The sequence below is a fragment of the Hemiscyllium ocellatum genome, chromosome 4 (assembly GCF_020745735.1).
Source record: "Hemiscyllium ocellatum isolate sHemOce1 chromosome 4, sHemOce1.pat.X.cur, whole genome shotgun sequence".
In the NCBI taxonomy this organism is placed as follows: domain Eukaryota; kingdom Metazoa; phylum Chordata; class Chondrichthyes; order Orectolobiformes; family Hemiscylliidae; genus Hemiscyllium; species Hemiscyllium ocellatum.
Window position 1 is genome coordinate 7339964 of NC_083404.1, and position 25264 is coordinate 7365227.

Consider the following 25264-nt stretch of genomic DNA (forward strand, 5'->3'; position numbering starts at 1 on the left):
ACTGTGGATGGGAGCAAACCCTGTCACTTAACTGGGAACCTTACCTTCCCGGCAGCCTCCTGATCCCTGATTCTGGAACGTTCCCCTTTTCTTTAGATTAGATTCTGTACAGTGTGGATGTAGGCCTTTTGGCCTAACACGTCCACACCGTCTTTCCAAAGAGAAACCTATCCAAACACATTCCCAACCCTATATTTACCCCTAACTCATGCACCTAACACTGTGGGTAATTTAGCATGGCCAATTCACCTGACCTGCACATCTTTGGAGGATGTGGGAGGAAACCGGAGCACCTGGAGGAAACCCACGCAGACACTGGGAGAATGTGCAAGCTCCACACAGGCAGGAATCAAATCCAGGTCCCTGGTGCTGTTCGGCCGCAGTGCTAACCGCTGAGCCACCGTGCCGCCCCTTTTATATGTTCAGACTGCAGGACACCGCAGGTAACAGAAACCACGGAAAATGATTCCGCGAATATGGGGGTTGCCCTGTACTGTGCTGTATATCTCAACATTTACTATAGAAATAGGTTTATGACTCAAGTTTAATCAGAAGACAGAAGACCCGTTATACAAAAATATGAATTTGCTTAAAGGTTGTTTGATACTGTTGAATGTTTACTCAATACATTTGAATTTGTAGGCGCGAGCAAAGTGCTGTAGAGTGACACTGATTTACATGTGATTGGTTTAACTGTGGCAGATGGAAAAACGTGTGCGGTAGAAAAGTGAGGTTTCCTTGGAAGACCAAAGAGAGAGAGAGAGTAAGATGGTAGTTCGATAGTATAAATGAGAGCTGAAAATGTGTTGCTGGAAAAGCACAGCAGGTCAGGCAGCATCCAAGAAACAGGAAATTCGATGTTTCGGGCATAAGCCCTTCTTCAGGAATGAGGAAAGTGTGTCCAGCAGGCTAAGATAAAAGGTAGGGAGGAGAGACTTGGGGGAGGGGCGATGGAGATGTGATAGGTGGAAGGAGGTCAAGGTGAGGGTGATAGGCCGGAGTGGGGTGGGGGCGGAGAGATCAGGAAGAAGATTGCAGGTTAGGAAGGCGGTGCTGAGTTTGAGGGATTCAACTGAGACGAGGTGGGGGGAGGGGAAATGAGGAAACTGGAGAAATCTGAGTTCATCCCTTGTGGTTGGAGGGTTCCCAGGCAGAAGGTGAGGCGCTCTTCCTCCAAACATCGTGTTGTTATGGTCTGGCGATGGAGGAGTCCAAGGACCCGCATGTCCTTGGTGGAGTCCACCCCGTGGCTCAACACTAACTCCCCCTCCCACTCCACCAAGGACATGCAGGTCCTTGGACTCCTCCATCGCCAGACCATAACAACATGACGGTTGGAGGAAGAGCGCCTCATCTTCCGCCTGGGAACCCTCCAACCACAAGGTATGAACTCAGATTTCTCCAGTTTCCTCATTTCCCCTCCCCCCACCTCGTCTCAGTCGAATCCCTCGAACTCAGCACCGCCTTCCTAACCTGCAATCTTCTTCCTGATCTCTCCGCCCCCACCCCACTCCGGCCTATCACCCTCACCTTGACCTCCTTCCACCTATCACATCTCCATCACCCCTCCCCCAAGTCTCTCCTCCCTACCTTTTATCTTCACCTGCTGGACACACTTTCCTCATTCCTGAAGAAGGGCTTATGCCCGAAATGTCGAATTTCCTGTTCCTTGGATGCTGCCTGACCTGCTGCGCTTTTCCAGCAACACATTTTCAGCTCCGATCTCCAGCATCTGCAGACCTCATTTTCTCCTAGTATAAATGAGAACCAGGCTAAATATGGATATTTAAAAGGGTCATGAATGAAGAAACATGAGCAGCAAAGAGAGAGTACACAAAAAGACTACTACAACCTGCCTTAAAGGGAAACCATAAGTTCTTTGTAGGCACATAAATAATTAAAAAGACCATAAAAGGAGAAGGAGGGTCAATTGGGGACCAAATAAGAGATTTTTACATGGAGACAGAAAATATGGCTGAGGTACTCAATGAATACTTTGCATGCCTCTTTACAAAGAGGACCTTTGGACCAATTTAAGGCCACTGATTTTGTCATGCTGCTACAGTTATAGAGATGTACAGCATGGAAACAGACCCTTCAGTCCAACCCGTCCATGCCGACCAGATATCCCAACCCAATCTAGTCCCACCTCCCAGCACCCGGCCCATATCCCATTTATGAAAGGAGATTGATCTCAAAAATATTTAATTCATTTATTTCTTGGGTGTTGGTGAGAAGTTCTGAATTCCTGTCCCATATCTCCAAATAATAATCCAAAATTTATCTCATTGTATAATTTAGTTGCATAACTTTTCACTGTACTCATTCGAGTGCATGTGACATTGTTTAATCTCTCCCCAAATCACTGTGGTATTCATTGTAAGAGACTATTTTCTTGTAAAGTGATTAACCATTTTGTTACTTCACAATTCATAATTTTTTTTCAGATTAAAATGTTAAGTGGAACTAGGTGGAATACCATTTCTTTCCAAAAGCTGCTTGAAGTCATTCTTCCTCCTTTGATTCTATTCTCTCTTTGTCATAGTGTACATTTCCCAATTTCCTGGATGTACTTTCTCCCTTCAATTCATTTACAAGGACACTGTCTCTCTCTTTCTCTGAGCTTAAACCTTCAGGTCACAAGAACCACCCCTGTGGTTCATAAAGACACCTTTCTTGTTTGCTTACTAATGTGAACAATTTATTGAGCTGTTTCCCTTGCTATTCACAGCATTTTTAAACAAACAAAACAGTAAGTTGAAAGAAACAAGTTGCCTTTTCCATATATTGTGTCAATCTAAATATCATAGCTCCTTCCTTAATAAATTTAATATTGGACCAAGAGATATTGAAGGAGTGAGAGTGGAACTATTCATAATTTTCAGTCTTCCCTAAATTCAGGGCATTGCAAACATGTCCTTTTTCAAAATGTTTATAAGAATAAAGCCAGCTACAGTCCAGTCAGTTCAACTTTAATGGTGGAAAAGCTTCCAGAAACAATTATTTGGGATAGAATTAGTAGTCACATGGAAAAAGATGAATTGATTAGAGAGATCCAGCATGAATTTCTAAAGGCAAAATCAACTTGGAATTTTTTTGAAAATGTAATAGTAAGGGTTAATAAGGGTGATGTATTAGGTACAGAATCACACAACAGATTTGCGAGCGAAGTTGCAGCTTAATAAACTGAGTAATAGCAAACAGAATAATGGTCAATGGCTGTAAGTGTTGACTTATAAACTTTTCACTGTATTCATTTGAGTACGTGTAACAATAAAGCTAATTCAATATGAATGTTTTTTGGGCTGGAGGAAGATGTGTAATGGAAGTCCTTAGGGTATTGTATTGTGACCTTTGCTTTTCTTTGTGAACTGGGAGCAGTTTCAACATTTGTGGATGATACAAAATTTAGAAGCATTGGAGATTAATGAACTCTGAGTTTTTTGAAGGTGTTACAAACAAAATTGAAGGAAGAAAGTCATTGGACATATTATACTTCGATTTTTAGAACACCTTTGATAAAGCCCACCTCCTTAGCAAAAGTAAAGCAAATGGGATTAGGAGGTAATGTACTGGTACAGATTGACAATTGGCGAACAGGTGGAGAAAAGAAAAAAAGGGTCATTCTCGGGTTGATGGCTGTGATTATTGGAACACTGTAAGGATCAGTGCTTGGGCCCCAGCTATTGACTATATGTATCAATGACTTAGAGTTGAGGACCAAATGTAATATTTCTAAATTTGTGGATGATTTAAAAAAAAAGGCATGCAAATGTATTGTGAGGAAGATGTAAAAGGGATTCTGCAGGATTTGAACATTCTATATGGATGGGCAAGAACATGGCAGACTAAGTATAATGGGGAAAAATGTGAGGTCATCCACTTAGATAGGAAAAACAGATGTGCATGGTATTTCTTAAATGGTAAGAGGTTGGAAAGTATAGACATACAAATGGATCTAGGTGGCCTTGTTAAGTCACTGAAAGCTAACATACTTGCTACAGTAAGTTCTTGGGACAGCTAATGGAATGTTAGCCTTTATACATGAGAGTTTGCATATGGGAGCAATGAAGTCTTGCTTAAATTCTGCAGGAAAGCAAGTCACCTAGAATACGGTTAGCCTTTTAGATCTCCTAATCTCAGGAAAAATAGAGAATGTGCTATAGAGGAAGTGCAATGACGTTCTTGTGAAGACTGGACTGTCCTGTGGAAAAACGTTTGTGAAAAGTGGGCCTGTATTCTCTAGAATTTCAAAGAATGAGATTTGATCTCATTGAAATGTACAACCTACTTGAAGGGATAAATGGGATGGATGCAGGTTAAAATGTTCCTCTGGCTGGGGCTCTAGAACCAGAAGGTACAATTTAAAAATGAAGGGAGTAGCACTTAGGTCTGAGATGAGGAGAATTCTTTTATTCAGGGTTGTGAACTATTGGGATTTGTTATCATAGTGAGTTCTGCAAGCTTAGTCTTTTAGTATGTTTAACTGAGAGATTGACAGATTTCTGACTATCATAAATAATTACCTGAATCTAGGGTTATGGGGACAAGATAGCTCAAAGGCTTTGGAGTGTTGGATCAGCCATGATCGTACTGAGTGGTAGTGCAAACGTTTTCAGTTGAATCACCTATTCTGGTTTCTATGTTCCAACAACTATTTTATCCTGTTGTAAATGTGAGGTCTAATAAGACTTAATAATGAATTGAATTGAATTGAAGCCTCCAGCAACAGACCTCCCTCCGGATCCTCCGCTCCACCCTTGCAGCCATGCGTCGCCACTTACACTCCCTGCAATCAGCCCTACCCCAGCTCAGGACAACACTCTCACAGACCTGCAAAGGACCCCTGCTGTTCTTCATCTACAGAAGAATCCACAAACTCAACAAACAGTTCTTCCTAGCCCTATCAGAGATTAAAGACAGTAAGTACCAAAAACTTTCATGTACTTACCCCCACACTCGTGGCCCCTCAACTATTCCAGAATCTTCCACAGGCCTGTCGGACGCCATTACACATGTGGCCTCCACAGCGCCCGCGGCACCAAAGGCCGCCGCCGACCGTGACGTCACTTCCGCCCCCACCGACCTCGGAGCCCCCGCGATCGCCGCCCCTACAACTGCCCCGGTGACCACCACACACACAACCGCTTCCACAATCGCCGACGGACCCGCGACCCACGCGGCCACCGGGAATGACCACCACTCCTCCGTCGCCGCAACCATTTCCGCCCCTCCGGTTGCCGTCGACGCAGCCACTTCCGCCCCCACTGACATCACTAACCTGCAGGAGCACAAATCCTCAGGTTTCCCCGCCCCCACGCCGTCTTTCGTCACTACGCATAACCCCGCCCCCACGCCATCTCCCGTCGCTTCACGTAACCCCGCCCCCACGCTTATTTCCGTCACGACGCATGACCCCGCCCCCACGTCGAGCAACGTCACCACGTCTAACTCCGCCCCTACTTCGATCTCTGTCCCCGCCCCTAACCCCGCCCCCAGCTCCAGCTCCAGCTCCAGTCCCACACCAGGTCCTAGCTCCCAGCCTTGCCGGATTTTCACCATCCCTCCAGATCTCCCCCTCTCTGAGGATGAGAGATCAGTCCTCAGCAGGGGCCTCACCTTCGTTCCCCTACGCCCTCGGATTAATGAGTTCAACACGCGGCGAGATATTGAACAATTCTTCCGCCGCCTTCGCCTCCGTGCCTACTTTCACAACCAAGACTCCCGCCCACCCTCTGACGACCCCTTCTCCCGCCTCCAACACACCCCATCCACCTGGACACCCCGTGCAGGCCTCCTACCCGCCCTCGACCTCTTTATAGCCAACTGCCGCCGTGACATCAACCGACTCAACCTGTCCACCCCTCTCACCCACTCCAACCTCTCACCCTCAGAACGTGCAGCCCTCCACTCCCTCCGCTCCAATCCCAACCTCACCATCAAACCCGCAGACAAGGGAGGCGCGGTGGTAGTTTGGCGCACTGACCTGTACACCGCTGAAGCCAAACGCCAGCTCGCGGACGCCTCCTCTTATCGCCCCCTTGACCACGACCCCACCTCCCACCACCAAACCATCATCTCCCAGACCATCCAGGACCTCATCACCTCAGGGGATCTCCCATCCACCGCCTCCAACCTCATAGTCCCACAACCCCGCACCGCCCGTTTCTACCTCCTGCCCAAAATCCACAAACCTGCCTGCCCCGGCCGACCCATTGTCTCAGCCTGCTCCTGCCCCACCGAACTCATCTCCCAATACCTCGACACGGTCCTGTCCCCTTTAGTCCAAGAACTCCCCACCTACGTTCGGGACACCACCCACGCCCTCCACCTCCTCCAGGATTTTCGCTTCCCCGGTCCCCAACGCCTTATTTTCACTATGGACATCCAGTCCCTGTACACCTCCATCCCCCATCACGAAGGACTCAAAGCCCTCCGCTTCTTCCTTTCCCGCCGCACTAACCAGTACCCTTCCACTGACACCCTCCTTCGACTGACTGAACTGGTCCTCACCCTGAATAACTTCTCTTTTCAATCCTCCCACTTCCTCCAAACTAAAGGAGTTGCCATGGGCACCCGCATGGGCCCCAGCTATGCCTGCCTCTTCGTAGGATATGTGGAACAGTCCATCTTCCGCAACTACACTGGCACCACCCCCCACCTTTTCCTCCGCTACATCGATGACTGTATCGGCGCTGCCTCGTGCTCCCACGAGGAGGTTGAACAGTTCATCAACTTTACTAACACCTTCCATCCCGACCTGAAATTCACCTGGACTGTCTCAGACTCCTCCCTCCCCTTCCTAGACCTTTCCATTTCTATCTCGGGCGACCGACTCAACACAGACATCTATTATAAACCGACTGACTCCCACAGCTACCTGGACTACACCTCCTCCCACCCTGCCCCCTGTAAAAACGCCATCCCATATTCCCAATTCCTTCGTCTCCGCCGCATCTGCTCCCAGGAGGACCAATTCCAACACCGCACAACCCAGATGGCCTCCTTCTTCAAGGACCGCAGATTCCCCCCAGACGTGATCGACGATGCCCTCCACCGCATCTCCTCCACTTCCCGCTCCTCCGCCCTTGAGCCCCGCTCCTCCAACCGCCACCAAGACAGAACCCCACTGGTTCTCACCTACCACCCCACCAACCTGCGCATACAACGTATTATCCGCCGCCATTTCCGCCACCTCCAAACGGACCCCACCACCAAGGATATATTTCCCTCCCCTCCCCTATCAGCGTTCCGCAAGGACCACTCCCTTCGTGACTCCCTTGTCAGATCCACACCCCCCACCAACCCAACCTCCACCCCCGGCACCTTCCCCTGCAACCGCAGGAAATGTAAAACTTGCGCCCACACCTCCACACTCACTTCCCTCCAAGGCCCCAAGGGATCCTTCCATATCCGCCACAAGTTCACCTGTACCTCCACACACATCATCTATTGCATCCGCTGCACCCGATGTGGCCTCCTCTATATTGGTGAGACAGGCCGCTTACTTGCGGAACGCTTCAGAGAACACCTCTGGGCCGCCCGAACCAACCAACCCAATCACCCCGTGGCTCAACACTTTAACTCCCCCTCCCACTCCACCGAGGACATGCAGGTCCTTGGACTCCTCCACCGGCAGAACACAACTACACGACGGCTGGAGGAGGAGCGCCTCATCTTCCGCCTGGGAACCCTCCAACCACAAGGTATGAATTCAGATTTCTCCAGCTTCCTCATTTCCCCTCCCCCCACCTTGTCTCAGTCGGTTCCCTCAACTCAGCACCGCCCTCCTAACCTGCAATCCTCTTCCTGACCTCTCCGCCCCCACCCCACTCCGGCCTATCACCCTCACCTTGACCTCCTTCCACCTATCCCACCTCCATCGCCCCTCCCCCTAGTCCCTCCTCCCTACCTTTTATCTTAGCCGGCTTGGCTCTCTCTCTCTTATTCCTGATGAAGGGCTTATGCTCGAAACGTCGAATTCTCTATTCCTGAGATGCTGCCTGGCCTGCTGTGCTTTGACCAGCAACACATTTGCAGTTGAATTGAATTATTGTCAGGTATACCAAGGTATAGTGAAAAGCTTTGTCCTGTGAGCAATACAGGCAGATCACAGAGTTAAGTAGCATAGATAAGTAAATAATAGGTAAACAGTGGCAAAAACAAAAACACAGGTACAGGCGAATGTTAAAAGTTTGAGTCCATTCAGTATTCTAACAACAGTAGGGTAGAAACTGTTGCAAAACTGGCTGGTACATGTGTTCAGGCTTCTATTGGGCCTTTGTAACCAGTGCGCCCATATGAAGTGTCCAAGAAAGCTTGTTGTGGGTGACTACTCCCAGGAGCTTGACACTGTCCACTCGTTCCACCTCTGTGCTATTAATGTGTAAGGGGAGGGGGGGGGGCATGAATAACATCCCGCTGAAAGTCAATATTGAGCTCTTTGGTTTTGCCGGCGTTGAGAGCTAGGTTGTTCTCAGTGCACCATTTTTCCACATCTTCCACCACCTGTCTGTAGTCTGTTTTGTCACCATCTAAAATTCGACCGACTATGGTGGTGTCTTCAGTGAACTTGTAAATGGCATTAGTCTGGTATTTGGTGATGCAGTCATGGGTATACAGTGAGTACAGTAGGGAGCTGAGTACGCACACTGGGGCTCCAGTGTTGAGTATTAGGGAGGATGAAATATTGTACCCAGTCTTCACTGATTGTGGCCTGTGTGTCAGGAAACTGAGGATCCAGTTGCAGAGAGTGGGGCTTAGTCTGAGATCACTAATTTGTAATCAATCTCTAGCGGATAATAGTGTTGAATGCTAAACTGTAGTCAATGAGTAGGATTCTTACATAGCTGTTCTTGGTGTCAAGATATTCTAGGGAGGAGTGAAGGGCAAGTGATATGGTACTGCCATTGTTCTGTTGTTCCGATAGGCAAATTGGAATGGGTCAAGAGTAGTGGGGAGGCTGCAATTGATTAGTGCCATGATCAGCCTTTCAAAGCACTTCATGACCACCGAAGTTAGGGTCAATGGGCAGTAGTCATTGAGACATGCTGCATGAGCCTTCTGAGGCACAGGGATGATGTTGACCCTCTTGAAACAGGCAGGGACAGTGGCCTGCTTCAGGGAGAGGTTGAAGATGTCTGAGAAAACCTCTGCCAATTGATCTGCGCATGCTCTGAGTGCACGGCCTAGTACTCTGTCTGCTTCCATTGGTTTCTTTAGATTCACACAAAGAAAAACTGGTCTGACCTCTGATACAGTGACTGTTGGGATAGGTTTGTCAGGACTTGTCAAAGTTACTCATATATAAATAAAGAGGAATTACCCTGAGAAATCATATAGAGTATTGGAAGATAAACCAATTTTAAAGTAGTATATAATCCTTTTACTATATTTAAGGGATTAAGTATTCCTGTCAATGTGATTATTTCTTAGCATCTAGCTGCATGAAATCTGCAACCAACGTTTCCTGGGATTGGTGCTTAGAGTAGGAGAAGAAATCTAGAATAAATATTTGACGAACTCTTCTAATTTATTAAATTACAAGCAAATGCAACATCTTCTGATTGTGATTTTAATAGTAACGTACAAGTATCTGCTATATGTATCACTAAAACTATTGCCAAAATATGTCTAAAAGTTCTAAGCCTTTTCCTTTGATAAGATTTCAGAGGAAATGTTTTTGAAATCCAGACTTTTCATAGGAGATCATTGCTGATCTTGTTGTTAACTACATGTCTAAATGCAGGTATGATACAACTTCATTTTTTGACAAATTTAAACCTTTCTGGCATTATTTTTCCCTCTAATTTAGAAGTTGTAGATTCAACCTCCACAATGAAATTGGAGCACATAATTGAAACCTTGAGTTCTGGCTACCTCACTCCTTCAATTACACACCTAAAACAGCAATTAATTAACTTGCTGACTACTGGACCTTTCTGTGCATGTATGTCAGTTATTGCACTTTATTATAACCCATTATTTTGGGAGTTCTGAGTTTGTGGTAACAGTCTATAAAAATGCAAGTTCTTCTATTTAATTTGTAATTTGGACATTTTCTACCTATATTTTGACAGAGGAGAAGAAAGATATAATTAGTGAACTGTCGGCATTGAGGAATCAACTACGAAGTGAAGAACGGCGCTTGGAAGGGCAATTTCAAAGTGCTGAAAAGGAAGATGAAGTGTTTCATATGTCCAAGTAATGGAAACTATCTTACTTCAGTAAAATAGATCCACAGCATCAGAAATAGGAGCACACCATGTGACTCTTTGTGCCTGCCCTGCCTTCAGTATGATCATGGCTGATCTTCTGCTTCAAATCCACTTTCCTTCCTCTGCCTGTATTTCTTGATTCCCAGAAATACTAAGATCTGCTCCATCCTTGATTATGCTTGCAGATGGGGCATCCTCAACACTGTCGGTTAGAGAACTCCAAAGAACCACAATCCTTTGAATGAAGAAACTTGCTCCCTCTTCAGTTCTAAATAGACCCTAAATAATCCAATATCCAGAGACTGTTTCCCCATGTTCTAAGATTCACCAGCATGGCAGATAACCTTAGTATCTGTGCTGTAAAATAAAGAATTATGTTTAAAGGATATGGAAGAAGGACAGCTCGTAACTTTAACTGCTCAAATACATAGTGCTGCAATTTTCTGTACGATTTGGCAGTCATGCACCCAGTCCCCAACTGCAAGCACATCTGCCTGTTGTAATTGAGCATCATCCATATTTTGGCACTCATGCGTTTTCTCAACATCTTAAAGCTTGAAGATTTATCTTCTCTACTTTGCCATCCAGATCATTCATGAGAATATTGGAGAGTAGTGGTCCTACACCAATTCCTGCAGGCCAGGTGACTACTTTCCATTCAGACCCAAATTTATCTACTAATTTTTTACCTTTTGATTTCCTGATAGTTCTCAATATAATTGCTATTCTATGGACAGACCTCTAATGTAGTATCCTGTCAAAATGGCTGCTGGGTTCTCATTCTTGTTTTCAGATCTCTCCATTGCCTTACTGCTGTCCATCACTGTAATATCCTTCAGCCCTGCAACTATTTAGGTTATCTGTGCTCCTGGTAGTTTAAGAATTATGATTTTCAGTGCTTCACCATTGATGACTACACTGTTAGCAATTAAGGCCTTCAGGCCAAGGAATCCATCTATACTTTTTCACTTCCTTACCTCCCTGCAAATCTAAAAACAACTAGCAAGAGTTTCTACAGGTATATAGAAAGGAAAAGAATAGGTCAAATGTGGCCCTCTAGAGACTGAGAATGGGGAGTTAATAGTACATTAAAAGGAAATGGTGAATGTAATGAACAAATATCTTATTTCTGTTGTCACTATTGAAGATACAAAATATTCTAGTAATACTTATAAAACAGGAGGTAGAATCAAGCGAAGAGCTTAGCAAAATTACAATCATGAATAAAATGGTATTAGGCAAACTGATGGAGTTTTAGAATCAGAGTCATACCATTTGGAAACAGACCCTTCAGTCCAATTCATCTGCGCTAACCAGACATCCCAATCTGACCCAGTCCCATTTGCCAGCATTTGACCCACATCCCTGTAAACACTCCCTATTCATTTACTGATTCAGATGCCCTGTAAATGTTTTAATGTACCTACCTCTACCATTTCCCCTGGCAGCATGTTCCATGCATTCACCACCCTTTGTGTGAAAAATGTATCCCCAGTTCCTCTTTAAGTCTTTACAGGCTGCATGTTCCAGATAAACTTCATGTCGGGGTGTTAGAAGAGGTTGCTAATGAAATATTAGTTACATTGATGTTAATTTTCAAAAATTCCCTAGACTTGAGCAAGGTTCCATTGGATTGCAAAGTAGCAAATGTAATTATGTAATCAAAAAAAGAAGAGAGGCAACAAACAGGAGACTGTACTTGATGTCTGGCAAGAGAGGGTGATAGAATTGATCATTAAAGAGCTGCACACATAAGGAAGCTTATGGTTAATGGGGAGTATCAGCCCCACAAGGAAAGTCATGTTAAATAATTTACCGATTACTTTCAACTTACTTGAAATTCCTTCAATTTACTTTGAAGGAGTTATGAGCGTTGTGGATAAAGGGAATCCTATAATTGTATTGTAATTAGATTTTCAGATGGCAGTTGATAACATGCCACATGTTGTTGTGGAAAATAACAGCTAATGTTATAGGGCATAATATATTAGCATGGATAGATGATTGACTGGCTGGCATTCCTGATGAAGGGCTTTTGCCCGAAACGCCGATTTTCCTACTCCTCTGATGCTGCCTGACCTTCTGTGCTTTTCTGGCTCCACTCTAATCTTGACTCTGATCTCCAGCATCTGCAGTACTCGTTTTCACCTGGCTGGCCTAACATAGAGTGAATGGGTGTGCATTATATTCCCAATTCTTTTGTTGAGGTGTTCAATTAGTTCTGCATTCCAGAATCAGTAATTTTCTGCATAAATTTTTAATTGGGGTGAAGTATGAAGTGAATTCTAAGTAAGTTTGTGCTAATATTCTTTATTTTCAAATGTTTCTCAAAAGGAAGCGGGAGAGGAATCATGTTGATGTCTTTGATTTGGCTAGGCAACGTATTCAAGCCTTGGTACACCGACCTTCATCAAAAGAAAGAGATTTTGTTAATTTACAAAATGTCAGAGATTTCAATGACCTGAAATACAGAGGTAGGCCCAGATATAACAGTTGATGAACTAAATATCTTGCTAAGTAACATTTTCAGTACTGATTCTGAATATCTTATTTGACTTCAGGGTTTTGGTCCACTATTCATGCTGATTTACTGACATTGAGGAAATAAACATCTATCTGTGTAATAATATACCAGTCGGACATAAAAAGAGGAATGTGAATTTGTAATGAGTGGGACAGATTTGGTTGCATTCCGGATATTTTGCTAACCTGCTTATGTTTGCTTTAAACTGTCATACACTACAAATTTCATGGGATAGCTTTCATGGGGCAGGCCAGTAGGCAGTGTAAATATATAAAATGTTATTTGAGGATTTAATTTAGTATTTAGCTTGCACTGCATCTGCATGGGTTTCACCAGTTTTGTTGGTACTACGAACTTGTCGGGTTGAACCTTTAAAACTAAACCAGCATGTCTGTTCTTTGGCCAAGTGAATAGTTTTTCCTCCCAGGACTTATTCTGAGGGCGTGCTTTCACTGCTTTGAAAGTCATTTCTTTTACATCAAGTTTTCTTTCCTTTGATTTGTACTTTATACCTGTATGGCTTCAAGGCAGCATCACAACAGTTTATGCAATTTTACTATAGACTTCAGATGAGAATTAAGAGAAGCAGATGCAGACAAAAGGAAAATGAAAACAGCAGATAGCTCCTATTCAATCACCTGATACCCATATGAGCATACAAAGTGGTAGAGGAGATAGACCATTCAACCTTTTGAGCCTGCTACAGCATTCAGTAAGATCATGGTTGATCTGCTTGTGTTTTTCCATACATCAGTAGTTCCCACATGCTTTGCTTATTATTGACTATATGGCTAAAGCTTTATTGCTTAACTAACTTAAACCCTTCAGTTGGTTTAAAATATAAACAACTCGTCTGCCCATCTCATCTGAATAATAATGATTAAAGTCTTTTCACCACCGGAATTAGTCTGCTCTTCTCAAACCAGGAAATGAGCTCTCCATGTAACAGGCATGACCACCTGCATATCGGTTATGGATGAGTGTCAGATGATGTTGAGCTTCTTTAGTGTTGTTTATGCAGCAGTCATCCAGACAGGTGTGAAAGAAAGCTGACACACTCTTGAGTTGTATTTTGTGTTTTGTGGGCAAACGTTGGGGAGTAAGGAGTTGAGTTACTTGCTGCAGAATTCTTGGTTTCTGATCTGTTCCCAATGTTTGTATGATTGGTCCAGTTCAGCTTCTGGTCAGTCTCCCAGGATGTTGATAGTGAGGGACTAGGCCAGAGGTAATAGTTAAGTTCTGTCTATTTGAAGATGGTCATTGTCTCGTACAATGTTACTTTAAAGTTATTGATCTGTGCTGAATGCCTTTGGGTTTTGCTCCACATTGGTTATAATAGCTTCAGTATCTGAGGAGTTACAAATGATGCTAAAATTTGTACATTATTGCCGCTTCTCACTTTGTAATTGAAAGGAAGATCATTGATGAAACTTTGTTTTTGGATGTAGGACACCACCCTGAGTAATATCCTGGGACTGAGATAATGACCTTCTAACAACCACAACTGTCTTCTTTTGTGCTAGATATGTTTCCAATCAGCAGAAAGTTTCCCCTGTTATCTCCATTGACTTCACTTCTGCTAGGGTTCCTTCTTTCCACTCGTGGTAAAGGACTACTTGATGTTAGATGGTCACTTCCATCTGCCCTCTGTATTTAGTTTCTTTTGTCCACATTTGGAGCAAGGCCGTGAGGTCAGCAGACAAGTGGTCCTGTTGGAACCCAACTTAAGCATCAGTGAGCTATAACTCACTTGTTCAGCAATTGGTGTATGATTGCACTGTTGATGACATCTTCCATAGCTTTGATGATTGATTGTAGATTGATAGGGCAGCTGGTCATGTAGGATTTGTTCTATTCTGTGACTATGGTGCTCCACTTAAGTGAATTATTTTCAATTTCACAAAAATGCTCCCAACTGATGTTATTTCTTCCTGCCCAGGTTCATTCTCTATTACTAAATTCAATGCCATGCTCTCCTCTTCGGATTTGCTTTGTATAGGCTTAAAAAAAAGTGTACCTAAATTTGTTTTAGGAATTCTGTTCATTCTGTATTTTTCGTACTAATTTTATAACAGTTGGTATGAAGGTAGTGAAATAACCATTGTACTTAGTACTTTGTTATTGCTTTTATATCCCTGAGATTTGGTCTTCATCTCCTCTGACTGAGGGTGTACAGGACATCCCAAATTTTACACAAGTCCGATTATTAAAAAAATTTCAATGAACAATACATGTGTTATTCTAAATATATGGATATTTCTGGTACTTACTAATAGCTACTTAGTATTTTCCTGCCATGGTGACTTGTGAACAGAATCTGGAATGGAATTCATTTACAATTCATGGACTGCCTTTATAATACACATTCAGTAGTGTTATTATACATTTTCAGTTCTTCACTTCAACTCATATGGTCTTATTTGATCATTATTCTACCATATCATTCCTGCTCATATGTATACCTATTTCTTTAACCAATTTTATCTGCTTTTCTGAATTCAGGACACACAATACTTAAAATAATAGAACCCATCTTGTTGCTTCATTCTTCTTTGTTAGGAGTGGACAACGTAGATGTTGTTGGGACCTGAAGTCTGAATACTGGCTGCTTGATGCAGGGTAGCAAGATGCTGTTTTTTTTTCTCTCAGCAGACATAGTGCCGATTCAGTGGAGAATGTAGTGTACACCAAAATTAGTGGCTTGTATACTACTTGCCCTGGTAATTCAGATTCGCCTATGTAACCTGTTTGATTTTCTCTTCCTAAAGTAGAATTGTTTTAGTCCATGTTGATTGCTTTTATTGCATTAATACACATTTTTAGTTACATTTAAAATCTGATGGGGGAGTTTGGGTGGTAAGTATTTCTTTAATTTAGAAGTTTAAAAGAATGTCAGCACAACATCGAAGGGCCTGTACTGCGCTGTAATGTTTTATATTGGGCAAAATTCCAATCTATTTATTGACTTTGCAACAAAGAGCCTTTAATGTCAGAAAGATTTGTTTTTAAGTGGGGGATGCGTTTTTAAATCTGCTTACTGTATAATTTGTAACTAAGATATTAATTTTATAACATTTTTTCTATTATAAACAGATTCAGCAACACGTGCTGAAATAAGACAAGTATACCCAGATCCTCCAAACGATAGTAATACATTGGAGATTCAACAGGAGGCATTATTAAGAGAACAGAAAAAAAAACTAGACACAATGAAGAGGAAAGAAACAGGTCAGTGTGATACAATATTAACCAGTAATGGTAACATGTTCTTTGCAATGGGCTGTGCTTAATATTTATGAAATTTAAAATTGCTTAGTCAAAGATTCATAGAGTTCTACAGCACAGAGACAGCCCTTGGCCCAAACTGATACATGCTGGCCAAAATGTCCATCTATGCTAACCCTATTTCCCTGTACTTAGCCCATATCCTTCTTAACCTTTCCTATCTATGTACTTGTCCTTGCCTTTGTCTTTTTAAATGTTGTTAATGTACCTGCTTCAACAACTTCTGCTGGCCGCTCATTCCATATGCGTACCACCTTCTGTGTAAAAGAAGTAGCCCCTCTGGTTCACTTTCATTCTTTCCCCTCTAACCTTAAACTGATGTGCCCTCGTCCTCGATTCCCTAGCCCTGGGAAAAAGACTGAATGCATTCATGTCTCTCATGATCTTATTTACTTCTACAAGTTTCCGCTTCAGTTTCCTATGCTCCAAAGAAATAAAGTCTTGGCTTGTCCAATCTCTTTCTATAACACAGACTGTTGAGTCCTGGCAACCTCCTTGTAAATTTCTTCTGCACTCTAGTAACATTCTTCTTATAGCAAGGTGACCAAAACTGAACACAATACTTCAAGTGCAGTCTCACCAATGTCCTGTACAACTGTGGCATAACTTCCCAACTTCAATACTGCCTTGACTGAAGAGTCCAGTGTGCCAAAAGGCCTCTTCGCTACCTTTGACTCCACTTTCAGAGAACTATGCAGCTGAAATCCAAGTTCCCTCTGTTCCAAAGAATAGGGTCTTTAAGACCCTACCGTTTACCATGAATCTGGATTAGTAATGCTAGAAGAGTACAGCAGTTCATGCAGCATCCGAGGAGCAGTAAAATCCACGTTTTGGTCAAAAGCCCTTCATCAGGCATCTTAATCAGAGCAGAGTGGTGCAGCAGAAGCGTGCTGGGTCCATAACCCAGAGGTCGATGGGTCGAAACCATCCTCCGCTATTGCGCAATGTCTCCTTGGGCAGCTTTCCTTTTGTAATGGCGCTGTGTTCTGTTCTGTATCTTGTACCTACTCATACCGACACACTCGCGAAACTCACACGGTTCAAGTAACATGCATTTACCATGAAACTCCTACCTTGATTTGACTTACCAAAACGCAACACCTCACACTTAACTTTATTAAACTCCATTTTGTTATTTCTCGACTTGTTTTATTTAATGGGATTAAGATGTTAGAGTGATATTTACAAATGAATTTTGATTAAAATAATTGCGCTTGGTCGATTTTGCATTTAAATAATTTTTGACATTTTTAGTTACTGTGTCAGAAATTGCTGCAAGAAGGACAGCATGTTCATTGAACAAAAGTCAAATACTTCCATGTGCTGGAATTCTGAAATAAAAGCAGAAACTGCTGGAATGGTGACATTTCCCAGATTGATAACCTTTTATCAAAACTGAGTTTTATCCAGAGACATTAGCAGAATGTCCTTGGTTTTTAATTCAGCCAAAGATTTAGGGAATGCTGTACTGCCTGAGATATGTACAAGCCCTATATAGTGGTCACAAAATGTAGTAATGAAGAGCATAGAAAATCCTCTGAGTAAATTGGCTTCAAATTAAAATGACTAAAAACAAGATTCTCTGGTTATATTGTTTACTGGACTGTGCTGCATGCAAGTTAGTTGCTTTGTATTCTATATTACCAGTGTACCTGTCAGATTACTAATATTCCTGACATTAATGCTGACCCCTGAGGAATTGCGCTATCCTTTTTATTGCATGGCTGTATCTTAACTGACAAATCTGTTAGTTTTCAAAAGGCATTTGATCATATGTAGACCTCATCAACAATGTCACTTTTATCAATTCTCTTAACTTGCTAAAATGTTCAAGTAAGTTCATTAACAAAATTTGCCCTTTGCAAATCTGTTGCTTTACTAAGTTAATCCACTTTTATCAATGTGATGCTATGTTTGATCCGAATGTATAATCTCAATCTCATCACTTGAACTTAAACAAAGTAATTTGTAATTGCAGTTCTTCTTCTTGTACCATTTTTTTGAACAAGCCTGTGCATGGCAGTGCTCCAGGTGGAGAACTGTATTCAAGGAATGTTGGAATGTAATAATCAGTGCCTCTGAAATTTCCATTCTTAACTTCTCTCCGTATCATTGACTGCATCTCATTCAGCACAGCCAGAAAGTACAGCCAACCTATCAACTGCCACTTCCTCTTCCAGTTCTTAGCATAGCTAGTGTCTCTTTTACTTCCACTATGACTTGGTAAAAGCAGGTGTAGAACATCCATTTGGTTCCTTGGCTACATCCATTGCTTAAATCCTCCTCTAGGTTCCTAATCAGTCCCACTCCTCTTAGCATTATTTAACTACATGTAAGCCTACATGAAGGCTTTTGGCTTCCCTTCTCTGTTAGCTACTAGTCTCTTTGTTTTTCAGTTGTTTCTTTTCTCTTCCTTTCTGAATGTAATATTTCACTGGTTCTCAATTATATTAATCAATTGACATATGTCATCTCAGCTTCATTTGTCATCCAGGGACTAATCGTGAATGGTTTCTCCATCATAAGCAGCCTATTCCTAGTTCTTTTATAATTTCTGCTAACTTTGATTCCAACTTACCTTGGCCTGATTCATTTTTACCACATTGAAGTTAATCTTCTACCAGTTATCTTTTTTAAAGCTCTGGATTGTTTCTTGTCCTACCTCTTAGCAAATCTAAACATTATGATTGTTGTTACCTGAATGTTCTATACTGACATTCGATTCATTTGATCCACTGCATTCACAGAGCCAGGTCCAGTCTTCCCCCTTTTCTCAGTGGATTGGTAATGCACACTGCTGTAGAAAGTTCTCCAGAAATATTTGCTGGCTCTGCCCCTTTATGTCAATCAATCTATACTAAAATAATTGAAGTTGCCCCATTATAACAATTTTATAATTTTTCCATCTAAATAATTTCTTTACACTTCATCTGTACGTATGCATTATTCCAAGTAATTGTTTGTACTTATTTGCAATTATTTTGAGTAAAATTCATCAGACTTGTATTTGCTCATCCCATTTGTCATTGTATTCCCATGTGCTCAGCTTTTCTTGCAACAATTCCATGGAGAGAACAAATGAATGTACAAAAAAGATGCACAGAAAAACACCTGCTGATCCACTCAGTCTGTCCATAAGTTATGGTACTTTATTCAGTTAAATGTTTCCCTATCAGTCTGGATCCATTCAATCACCTAGTAGATGTTACAAAACAGATTTAAAAACCCCTGAATGAAGGGGAGATCCCATTGATTTTATTTTTAGAATAAGATATCCACATATCTCATTTGTGGTCTAGCAGAAACAGGTTTGGTTTTCAGTTGAATTATTACCACAAATAGACTTGACCACACAATCCAGCAATTGTTTTTAGACCTATTATTCTTTTAGGGGAAAGAAAGAACAACTTAACTACCTAGCTCTACACTTACATGCTCTTTGTCCTCCTCCCAAACCTTTCCAGTTTAAATAATTGGTCTACATAAACTCTTCCCTTCTTTTATTGTATAAACTTCAATGAAACCTTCTGATCTGAGGTACAGCGTTGCCCTAATAATCACTCTGACAACCTATTACACATGAATGCCACCACAAGAATATTTACAATCTTGGTAAAATGGCAATTTATTTTCAAACTGATTAAGAATAACAACCACAACATTCTGATAAGCCTCAGCAAGTCAAGCAGCATTTGGAGAGAAAAATATAGGGCTACATTTTAGATCAAATATCTTGAACACATCTTCAAAATGTAATGCCATATTTGACTGATCTGTTATATTTCTCCAGTATTTTGTGACTTTATTTAAGATTTCCATCCTTGGTAGATATTTATTTTGAAATAAAATAACTGATGAATGCTAAATTACCTACTGTTTACATTTTAAGAGTTTAAACTCAATGTACTAGTGCTCTGTCAAGATGTTCTGTATGCAGGAACAAACAGAGGCAAGAAACTAACCACTTGGAAGCCATCACGCAAGTTTGTGTACTTGGAGATATATGTCTTATGTTGATCTTCAAGGTCAATCTTATGTAGAAATTGAATTTCTTTCAAAGAAAAAGATACAATGCTAGGGGTACTATCACTGGTTAGTAACTGAGTGTTTACATTTTCCACATAGGGCTGTGGCAGTGATGACTTGGCTTACATTGTACTCTAGACATTGTTACTTGTTAAGATCAACAAGGAAAATTCAGTCATGGTCTTTGCATATTAATGCCTTTATAAATTATTTTTTTAACCAAACATTGAAAAATTTTACATTTTTTTTCTGTTTTACTAGTTGCTCATATGAATCCACATGATGTTGGACTGGTAAGGAAAATCATGCCATAAGCAATATTGTGCCTGTAGTTCTATTCAAAAGGACTTGAGAACTCTAAATACTGACAATAGATGAATAACACCAATAATTTCAACATAAAAGAATACCACCTACTTCTCTTTATTCAGGGTTGTTCAGTTCAAATGTTTTGGACATTCATATTGAATTTACTTATTTTCTCGCAAGAATGAGTTGAAGTTAATTGAATTGTTTGTGCAGTTTATGGATTCTCTACAAAGTGGGCTAATTTGAAACGTTTCTAAATCTGTTTGCTTTAATATTCAATTTTATAATCTTTAATCTTGATCAGTAAACCTGTCCCACAGACAGAATAGTTCAACATCTTAACACTATTTGATTATTGCTCATAACATTGCATGCAAATAAATTGAATTCACTTGCGCTTATTTCAGGTGTCTCACAAGAGATTGAAAGAAGATTTGTTTTTTTTTGTCATGTTTAAATAAAATTGTAAATTTTCTTACATATAGTTAAATTTTTAACCCAAATGTGAAATAAAACCTATTGCCAAGTTCCTCTTTTACAAGGTGAATTGTTGAAAATCGCATTCTGATTGTAGGGTTCAGTATGCTGATGTGAACATAATGTATTGTTCATTCTGTTCTGCTTGCGCATGTAATGTTTCCTGCTGTATGTGAGTTTCCTATATTAGTTACATGGAAATTTCTCCCACCAAGGATTCACATGATGATTTGACGAAGAACTCATTGCTTGAATCTGAAAGTGCCTTTATAGGTAAATGTTATATTCATAATCTCTGAAATTCTTGCAAAGGTGCATTTTCAGAGTGTATGTTAAAGTTATTTGAACCTCTGTTGAACAGGAAGCCATGGAGAAACATTCCCTTTTCCAGCAGATGTTGGGAGAACATCTTCTGAACTACCTCCACGAGAGAGACGTCGCCAAAATAATAGTAGATTACACCTTGATTCTGTATGTTACCTATTTTATTATTGCTTTGAGGAAAGGCTGAGGCACTTGGGGCTGTTCTCATTGGAGAAAAGAAGGTTTAGGGGAGATTTGATAGAGGTGTACAAGATGATTAGGGGTTTAGATAGGGTTGACAGTGAGAACCTTTTTCCGCTAATGGAGTCAGCTGTTACTAGGAGACACAGCTTTAAATTAAGGGGTGGTAGGTATAGGACAGATGTTAGGGGTAGATTCTTTACTCAGCGGGTTGAGAGTTCATGGAATGCCCTGCCAGTAGCAGTGGTGGACTTTCCCTCTTTATGGTCATTTAAGTGGGCATTGGATAAGCATATGGAGGTTATTGGGCTAGTGTAGGTTAGGTAGGCTTTGGTCGGCGCAACATCGAGGGCCGAAGGGCCTGTACTGCGCTGTATTTTTCTATGTTCTATTTATTCCTTCTCTTTAACAGAACTTTGAACTGAACCCATTTTGCATTGCAACAACTTTTGCAAGTGTTCCATGACATATCTGAAGTACATTTATTGTTCAATGTGGTATAATTTTGCAAAAATATCTAATTTATAACCAACATATCATCATTACTTTCTTTTTGCAATGTTGTGTGCACAAACTGAGATACTATCACTTTGACGCTATGCATCTCAGAAATAAGTCTGTATTCCTGTTATTTTTATAGACAATTTTCTTATGTATTTGCTCAAATTTGCTCTCTTCTTAGGGCATTTATCATATGAGAGAAATTAGGCAATTGTTGTTAGGTTTCTAGAAATTTGTCAGCATCAAGACACAATTGTTTAAGCAAGTTGTGTAGCCCACTGACTGACGTTTTGCTATAGATAATCAACTGACAAATGAAGGCCACATTGGAAACCATTTAAGTGCAACATAATAAGAAAATATACTTTTGTACGTACTGTAGGGCAAAATTAGAATGGCAGTTACTTTTGGTTGTTTTAGCAATTTTCTGTTTAAGCTACAAATTATAATTTTCATTTGGTTGAAAAAGAATTGTGAGTATTGACAAAAAAAATTAATCTTTTCATATTTTGCACCAATTGGTAAGTGGTTTAATATTTTTCAGTATGCTCATTGTTGATAAAATCTAATTATCTTTTTTCTTTAATTGATGAAGGGCATGCAACCAATACCACAAACAGACAGCATCTCTGCATCCAGTTTTAATGTTGATGAAGTAAGAGCCAGGACTGAACAGCGTATGAAACGTTTGGATGATATTCAACATTCAGGTACTATTTCCCAATTTAAATAAAATGGAATCATACTTAATGTATTCTCTCAAACTAAATAAAATCAGGAATTAAAAAGCATTTAGCCACAAAAGACACCGCTGGATTTTTATAAGAGCCCAACTGATTCAACTAATGTCCTTTAAGGGAAGGAAATCTGTTACCTTTACTCATTCTAGCCAAGTGAGAGCCCAGATCCACTGTGACGTAGTTGACTCTTTACTGTCATTGGAAGTGGGTTAGCAAGTCACAAAATTCAATAATTAAAAAAAAAATGTAATAACAAAACTAGATGGACCACCAGCATTATAAAGGGAAATTGAATGTACTCAATAATGCACAGCCGTCCTCAATAATATTTTGGGGTTTTGTGCCAAAATTGGGAGGTATCGACACATAAATTGACGTATAACTTTAAACAACTTACTTAGAACAATATGGAACACTGGCTAAAATATATGACTATCAGCATCCCTGGATTTGTAATGTTCTGCTGCTATATCTACCAGAAATTACAAAATAATATTTGCAATGGATGGAGTAAGTGAATCTGCAGTCTTCAAGATTGGGTAAGGTCCAGAGTCAATCTTGTTGTTAAACATGAGCATGTTGTATGTTGTTAAACATGAGCAAGCAAACAACTGCAACTTACACTTTTCCTCAGCTGATGAATCTGTGCACCCCTATGTTAAAATAAACGTTTTTGGAAACGGTAGTTACAAGGGCATGAAATGTTGTTTGAGTCCTTCAATCTCTGTCACCTAGATAAAATACAAAAGAATTGTAGATGCTGGAAATGAGAAACAAAAACAGAAAGTGCTGCAAAAGCTCAGTTGGTCTGGCAGCATCTTTGGAGAGCAATCAGTTAATGTTTTACATCCAGTGCCCTTCCCTAGAATTCAGCAATTTCTGTTTTAGTGTCTGTCACCTTGGGTGGCACAGTGGCTCTGTGGTTACCACTGCTACCTCACAGGTTCGATTCCAGCCTCGGGTGACTGTCTGTGTGGAGTTTGCATATTCTCCCTGTGTCTACGTGGGTTTCCTCCGGATACTCTGGTTTCCTCCCACAGTCCAAAGATGTGCAGGTGAGGTGAATTGGCCATGCCAAATTGCCCCATAGTGTTACGTCAGTTAGTCAGAGGGAAATGGGTCTGGGTGGGTTACTCTTCTGAGGGTTGGTATGGATTGGTTGGGCTGAAGGGCCTGTTTCCACACTGTAGGGAACCTAATTTAATCTAATATAGCACTGCTACTGACCTAGCCTACTGAGTCCTGAAGGTCATAACTCTCAGACTGAAATCTCACCATGTAATGAGAGAACCAAATCAAGGGGATTTATTCTTGCCATTTTGCACAAGTACATTTATCTGCGAGGTAAAATGCACAGTACTTGTGGAGACAAAGTCCTGTCTTATACTGAAGTCTTCCTCTTCATGTTGTGTGGCATTACCATGATTGTAAATGCCAGACCTGCTGAGCTTTTCCAGCAGTTTCTGTTTTTGTTTCTGATTTGTGGCATCCACGGTTCTTTCACATTTTATCTCGGTGACAGACATTGAAGTACTCGGACTACATTTTATGCCCTTGTAACCACTGTTTCCAAAAAACGTTTATTTTAACATAGCTGATGAATCTCTGCATCTCTGAGGAAAAGTGTATGTCACAGTCAGTACATTGTTTGCTTGCTCATGTTTGACAACATGCCATGAGATTTGATAAGGTCCAGAGTCAATCTTGAACACTGCAGAACCACTTCCACCCTCCCATACAATGGAGTAGGAAATGGAATAGCTTCTGATCAGACCTAATAGCTTGAAACTGGATAATAACAGTTTCATCAGTGCCCTTCCTCACCTTCAATAATTATCAGTGTTGGATCTATGTTAATTTGTACTTGAACAATAATGTTTTGAGATTGTTTTGGTGTGAGGTCAGTAAACTTGATATAAACTTTCTCTTGTTAGTTCTTACTAATTTACAATATGTACACTTTTAAACTGTCACGAGCACTGGCTTTTATTTATCAGAATTGAAGTGGAAGTCTCTTCAAAGTACGTGGTAAAAATTTACAGTAACTCTGTTTATCACACAGGTTTCAAAAATGAAGAAATATAATGATAATTTAAAACTGATAGTCTGCTGATGATGTACGTGGATGTTTAAACTTATTTTGAAGGGAAAATAAATCCTTTTGCTCACACCGCTCCCTGTTGAACTATAGCAGTATCCTTACTTCTATTGTTCAGTTTTAGCATGTTCTTTTTACCACTAAGATGTAGTAATGACACGCAATTAAAGAACAGGATCTCAGGGGTTATAATCTTTGAATTACTGCCTGAACCACATGCAAATTGGCATAGGATGCAAGAATAAAATGAACAGGTGGCTAAAAAGATTGGTGCAGGAAAAGAGGGGTTCCTTTTCATGGGGCACTGGCATTAGAATGGCATCAGGAGGAACATGTACTGTTGGGTTGGTCTCTACCTGAACCAAGCTGGGACCAATGTTCTAGTGTAAAGGATAAATAAGATTGTCAACAGGACTTGACACTAGAAAGTAGGGGGGGGGGGGGGAAGGGAAAAACTCCAAGAAATATAAATGGCCATTGGAAACAAAACAGTCAGTTTTCATCTGATAAGGTGGATTTAGTGCATGGAAAAATTTGAACAAAATGAAAGAACAACTCAGGAGAGGTTATTAAAGTCTCCAGC

General features: G+C 41.0%; 1 protein-coding gene across 4 annotated transcripts in view; it reads left to right on the forward strand.

Annotated features, from left to right (window-relative positions):
- LOC132815281 (centrosome and spindle pole-associated protein 1) overlaps positions 1–25264 on the forward strand; it is a 181433-nt gene that overhangs the window by 145618 nt on the left and 10551 nt on the right. For all 4 annotated transcript variants that reach the window (XM_060824110.1, XM_060824109.1, XM_060824112.1 and 1 more), the window contains 7 exons: positions 10080–10203; positions 12552–12691; positions 15835–15969; positions 20314–20345; positions 21054–21111; positions 21200–21309; positions 22439–22553. In XM_060824110.1, coding sequence (XP_060680093.1) covers positions 10080–10203; positions 12552–12691; positions 15835–15969; positions 20314–20345; positions 21054–21111; positions 21200–21309; positions 22439–22553 — 714 coding nt within the window. The remainder of the gene's footprint in view (positions 1–10079; positions 10204–12551; positions 12692–15834; positions 15970–20313; positions 20346–21053; positions 21112–21199; positions 21310–22438; positions 22554–25264) is intronic.